Source organism: Ichthyophthirius multifiliis (assembly GCF_000220395.1).
Source record: "Ichthyophthirius multifiliis unplaced genomic scaffold scaff_1120509250456, whole genome shotgun sequence".
Lineage (NCBI taxonomy): Eukaryota > Ciliophora > Oligohymenophorea > Hymenostomatida > Ichthyophthirius > Ichthyophthirius multifiliis.
The window spans coordinates 14,983-21,102 of record NW_004086728.1 but is presented as its reverse complement, the minus strand read 5'-3'; the positions used below and the strand labels follow the sequence as shown (position 1 = coordinate 21,102).

At 16.3% G+C, this 6,120-nt stretch overlaps 2 protein-coding genes across 2 annotated transcripts, besides 15 other annotated features; both read left to right on the top strand. All coding sequences in view use genetic code 6, as the record gives it.

Moving 5' to 3' along the window:
• Positions 1–614: 614 nt before the first annotated feature.
• Positions 615–730: a microsatellite.
• Positions 636–671: a microsatellite.
• Positions 722–807: a microsatellite.
• Positions 808–1,174: 367 nt separating this feature from the next.
• Positions 1,175–1,225: a microsatellite.
• A 47-nt stretch (positions 1,226–1,272) lies between these two features.
• Positions 1,273–1,329: a microsatellite.
• A 404-nt stretch (positions 1,330–1,733) lies between these two features.
• Positions 1,734–2,069: a microsatellite.
• A 19-nt stretch (positions 2,070–2,088) lies between these two features.
• Positions 2,089–2,153: a microsatellite.
• Positions 2,154–2,214: 61 nt separating this feature from the next.
• Positions 2,215–2,323: a microsatellite.
• Positions 2,220–2,354: a microsatellite.
• A 381-nt stretch (positions 2,355–2,735) lies between these two features.
• Positions 2,736–2,767: a microsatellite.
• A 146-nt stretch (positions 2,768–2,913) lies between these two features.
• Positions 2,914–2,962: a microsatellite.
• Positions 2,920–3,258, top strand: IMG5_075020 (hypothetical protein; the record flags this gene model as incomplete). Its single annotated transcript, XM_004036607.1, has 1 exon — positions 2,920–3,258. One exon carries the CDS (start codon positions 2,920–2,922, stop codon positions 3,256–3,258), a length of 339 nt encoding a protein of 112 aa, XP_004036655.1.
• Positions 2,929–3,066: a microsatellite.
• Positions 3,259–3,402: 144 nt separating the features above from the next.
• IMG5_075010 (tubulin-tyrosine ligase family protein, putative) lies at positions 3,403–4,622 on the top strand (the record flags this gene model as incomplete). Its single annotated transcript, XM_004036606.1, has 4 exons — positions 3,403–3,694; positions 3,759–4,105; positions 4,153–4,499; positions 4,565–4,622. The coding sequence occupies 4 exons, from the start codon at positions 3,403–3,405 to the stop codon at positions 4,620–4,622; spliced, it is 1,044 nt and encodes a 347-aa protein (XP_004036654.1).
• Positions 4,623–5,267: 645 nt separating this feature from the next.
• Positions 5,268–5,323: a microsatellite.
• Positions 5,274–5,323: a microsatellite.
• A 233-nt stretch (positions 5,324–5,556) lies between these two features.
• Positions 5,557–5,611: a microsatellite.
• Positions 5,612–6,120: the final 509 nt, after the last annotated feature.

The following is a 6,120-nucleotide window of genomic DNA, read 5'->3' as shown; positions in this document are numbered from 1 at the left end:
AATTTATTATTGAAAATTAAATATGGGAATTAAAATTATATAATTTATAAAAAGACTTATAAGGTAAACAAGATTTATTAAAAATATAATTTAATGAAGCAATAGAAAAATAAAAAAAGAATTAATCTAATAATTTAAATATGAGCTTGAAGAATTATTAATAAAAAAAATTACTGAAGAAATTAATAAAGAAAAAATGATAGAATATTTAGAGATAATGAAATAGAAGCTAATATGGTTTCTATGAAAAATTTTCTACTTGAAAATTTTAATTAGTAAATAGATTCTGTAAAAGCTATAACAAGAGCATATATAGAAGAAGAAGGAATTGAAAGAGCTAAAAATGATTAATAAATTATAGGCTTAATAAAAATAAATATTGACAATTTGGAAAATTCATTAAAGTAATATTTTTATTATATATAAATAAAATAATATGTAAATTTATATGAAAAAATATAAAAAAATTCAAAAATTAAAAATATATATAAATATATTTAAATTTAGAAATTTTTATTAATAAAATATATTAAATAAAAAAAATTTGAAAAATTATATACGAATAAAAATACATAAATACAAAAATATAAAAAAATATAACGTAGATATAGAGTAAAAATATAAATAAATAATAAAAAATATATATAAAAATTAAAATATTTATAATAAATAAATATTAATATATATGCATAAATATTTAAAATATAAAAAAATAAAGAAAATATATATATTAATAAATATTTATATTTTTATTTATATATATATATATATATATATATATATTTATATATTATTAGATTATATATAACTTCTACTATTTAATAAATATAATAAGAATTTGAAAAAGAAAAATAAGAAATTTAAGATAAAATTAATCTATTTTAAGAAATGTTAATTAAAGAATTAAAAAATATTTAAAAGTATTTAGATGATTTTATAATTGAAATTAGAACTGAGATTTATTTAAAAGATGCTTATCTCAAACTTAAAGATGATTTTAATTAAAGAGCATTCTAAAATATAGAAAATTAATTTATATAATAAAAAAAAATGATTGAAGAAGATTATTTGTTAATTTAATAGGAAATTTAAAACAGATAAAATTAGTAATATTAAAATAATTTTTTTTTTTTTTAATATTAAATTTTAATTTATTATGCAATTTTTATTAATTTTATTTTATTTTATTTAAATAAAAAAAATTATTTTTTGTATTTATAAAAAATATAATTAATAAAAAAAAAGATATAATTAAAGAAATTTAATAAAAAAATATATATATATATATATATATATATATATATATATATATATATATATATATATATAGATTAAAATAGTTTAATCTTATGTTATAAGAAAATTTAAATGAAATTAATTATAAAATGAATTAGAATTTATAAATAATTGATAATAAAATTTAAAAATCAGAAATTTAATTTAGTTAAAAATTTTAAAAATTTGAAAATGATCTGAATTTGAAAATTTAAGAATAAGAAAGTTACGTTAATGAATAATTACAAAAACTAGAAAAATAATTTAATGATAATTTATAGAAATAAGAATAAGAAATTATATAATAATTATAAAATCAAAAAGATAAAATTAATGATATGATATTTGAACTTTAAGACTAAATTAATAAAATAAACGAATTAATAGACTAACTAGGATAAGATAAAAATTAAAAAGATGAAGAAATTTAAAAAAAAATAAACGAACTCTAAGAAAATATAAACGATAAATTATAAATACAAGAAGATCAAATAAACTATAAATTTTAAAAATAAGAAGATCAAATAAACGATAAATTATAAAAATAGGAAGATGAAATGAATGATAAATTATAAAAATAAGAAGATTAATTAAACGATAAATTATAAAAATAAGAAGATGAAATGATTGATAAAATATAAAAATAAGAAGATCAAATAAATGATAAAATATAAAAATAAGAAGATGAAATAAACGATAAATTATAAAAATAAGAAGATGAAATGAATGATAAAATATAAAAATAAGACGATCAAATAAATGATAAATTCTAAAAATAAGAAGATGAAGTAAATCTAAGATTAGAAAATCAACAAAAAGATATACAGGAAAAAATAGACAATTTAGAAAAAGAAATAGATGAAAAAATATAAAATTTAAAAGATGAAAAAGGCGAGATAAATCAAGAAATGTAATAAAAAGATGATTTAATTTAAGAATAAATAAAAAAATTAGAAGAAGAGATAAATGAGAAAATATAAAAATAAGAAACTGAAATAAATGAAAAAATCGAAAAAATAGAAGAAAATTTAAACGATAAAATATAAAATAACGAAAATGAATTTAATTAGAAAATCGAATAATAAGAAACTTAATTAAATGAAAAAACAGAGTAAATTAAAAAGAGAATGATGAATTAATTAATGGGTTAGAAGAAGATTTTAATAAATAACTTGATGAAATTAATAGAATTATTGATGAACATAAGGAGGAGTAGATAAAATATAAGGAAGACATGGAAAATTAATTAGAAGAAATTAAAGAATAAATAAAAGAAAAATAAGCAAGTAATGAAAATAAAGTAAATAATGAAGGCTAAAATGATTAATTTAATGAAATTAAAGAACAAATTGAAAATATAGAATCAATTAAGTTACCTGACTTAGCTTAAGATATTCAAAATGCTATTTAGATGATAGAAGATTTGAAAAAATAAAATGAATAAGATATAGAAGAATTGAAATAAAATAATAATAATAATAATAATAATAATTAAGGTAATTCTTAAAATAATAATATAGATGAATTATAAAATAAGGTACTTTATTTAAAATTTTAAACCATTTTTAATTTATAAAAATCTTATATATTTTTTATTTTTATTTTTTTTTAAAAAAAATATATAAACATTTTAAGGTAGATGAAATGTAAAATAAAATTGATGAATTTAAAAATGACATTGATGAAAAATTATAAAAAATAGAAGAATAAGATTAAAAAATAGATGAGATTAAAAATGATATTTATGAGAAATTATAAATTATAGAAGTATAAGATTAAAAAATAGATGAAAATAAAAATAGTTTAGAAGAAGTTAACGAAAGACTCAAAAACTAAGATGAAGATATTCTTAAAATATAAGATAAAATAAATGAAATTGAAAATAACAATTTAGCTGTAGGACAAAATCTAGATGATATTAAAGAATTAAATGAAAAAATAGAAAAAATATAAGAAAGACTCACAATTATAGAGTCTAAATGAAAAAATAATATAATAAAAGTTTATATGTAAAAAAGATATGTTTTTTATTTTAAATCTTTATATATATAAATATAAAATTGGTATTTTATTTTTGCAATAAAAAAAAAAAAAAAAAAAGTTTATAAATAAATAAGAAAAAATACTATGGACAAAAATCAAATAAAATCACTTTAATATGATCCCCTCGAAATCGTCTAAGGTATAAAAGACGACTAAAATGAAGAATAGTACGATGGTACATATTCCGATTCTAGTATAGAATCGGATTCTGAAAATACACAAAATAATAACGAATACACACATTAAGATGAATAAATAATACCCGAAGATGACACAAAAAAGCCTAAATAAAAGAAAAAGCAGAATCCTTTAAAAAAGAAATTTGCTCAATAAACAAATATAAAAAAATAATATAAAATAACTATGAATGTATCAGGTTTTTTTAAAAAAAAGTAAAATATAAAAATAATAAATAATTATATATATATATTATTATATAGATACATAATACCCTGTAGTAAAATTTGTAGGAAAGAAATTATTAAAATGGAGACTTAGTTATGATTCTGAAAATACTGAATGTGACATATATTGGACTGATAATGCAGTTTAACCAGAATAATTAGGTAAAATGTAAGCATATTAGAAAATTAATCATTTCCCTGGTATGTTTATTTTAGCCAGGAAGAATTATTTGGCACGCCATTTAAAAAAAATGTAGAAATAATTTCCAGAAGAATATAATTTCTTCCCTTAGACATGGCTTTTACCTTTAGAATATAATGATTTGAGAACCGAATTCGAAAAAATCTAAAAAGGAAAACGGAAAACTTTTATTGTTAAACCTGTAATATATTTTATATATATATATAAATATTTATTTATTTTATAAAGGAAGCTAGTTGTTAAGGTAAAGGTATTTTTCTTACTAGAAGTTTAGATGATTTAAATAATAATGACCATTATGTAGTCTAAAGGTATTTACATAAACCTTTTCTAATTGAAAATCTCAAGTTTGATTTTAGAGTTTATGTTCTTTTGGCTGGATGTGAACCTTTAAGGACTTATATTTTCAAAGAAGGTATAGCTAGGTTTGCTACAGAAGAATATGAAAGCCCTAATAAAGAGAATTTAGAAAATCTATATATGCATTTAACTAATTATGCAATAAATAAAGATAATTCAAATTTCGAATTTAATTAAGATGAAAATAAAATGGATAAAGGACATAAAAGATCAATGTCTTCAGTTTTTAAAGTTTCTTTTTTTTTTTTAAAAAAAAATAAAAAAATATTAACAAAAATAGATATTTGAAAAGTAAGGATTAGATGTATAGAAATTATGGGAAAATATAAAAGATATGATATTAAAATCATTAATATGTGCATAAGCTACATTAAGTCATCATTATAGGTCTTGTTAACCTGATTCATATGCAAATAATATGTGTTTTGAAATATTGGGATTTGATATAATAGTCGACGAGAAATTAAAACCTTGGCTTTTAGAGGTGAATCATACTCCTAGTTTTACCACAGATACACCTTTAGATAGTTTAATAAAAAAAAATAGCATAAAAGACTGTTTGATATTGATGAATATTAATAACAAATCAAGAAACGAAATTATTTAGACTAAAAAAAATTAATTATAATAAAGAGTATTTACAGGAAAAAAAATTAAACTTTCAAGCGAGGAAAAATCATAGGAAATTTAAAAATGTTAGAAAATTAGAGATGAGTATGAAAATTTACATTTGGGAAATTATGAGAAGATATATCCGTTAGAAGATACTTTTTAAGATGTTTATTAGAAGTTATTTTAGTTTTCTTTACATTTATATGAAAATTGGACTGGAGCGAGTATTATTTATATATTTTTTTATTATGAGTATAATTTTTTTTTTATAATTATAGATATTAGAAGAGTTAGTAAAAGTGAAAAAATAAAAAAAGAAGAATCTAATAAATTTTAAAGTAAAACTTAACCACCTCTTCTTGTGCCTTAAAAAAATCAAATAGAATAAAAAATAGAGAAATAAAATAAATAATAAAATCGAAAATAATAAATTAATTATTCTTTGCGGGTTGGAAATAATTTAAAATAAAAGAAAGAATGTACACAATCTAGACTTAGTGTTATTGAAAATGTAATATAAAAAAAAATATATTTTAGATTTAATAATAAAAAGAATATTACAGGAGAAGATTATTAAGTATAATTACAAATAAATAAATAAAAATTAATTTAAAAAAGTCTTAATTTTCTAATCAAAATGGATAAAATAAATTGTATTAAATATATATATATATATATATATATATATATATATATATATATATTATTTATATATTATTTTATATAAATCAAATTTTTATTTAAAGAAGAAAAATAATAATCAGATATGATTTATAAATTAAAGACATAAAAAACTATTGAAAATAATTCATAAAATTTTAAACATACAATATTTAAGAGATAACAGTCTTTAAATAATTCCAGTTAAGTAATAATTAAATAAGTTAAAAATTTGCCTGGAATAATTAAATAATTTCAAATTCCTTAATAAAATATTGAATATTTAGGTCTAAATTTATAAAAAAGAATTTAAGACTAAAAAAATAATAAAAACTTTTAGTAATTTTTTAATAAAAAAAATCACTATTTTAAAATAAAATTAGGAATAATGGATTGTTCATTTAATAAAAAGTTTTTAATTTAAATGCTTTTAATAAATTTAATGAAGACAAAAAAAAAAAAAATTATAATGAAATTGAATAAAAGTTTTTGGGATTTAATTTATAAAGAAAATGATTAATTTTTATAATTTTTAAAGACATATTAAAGTATATATATACAAAG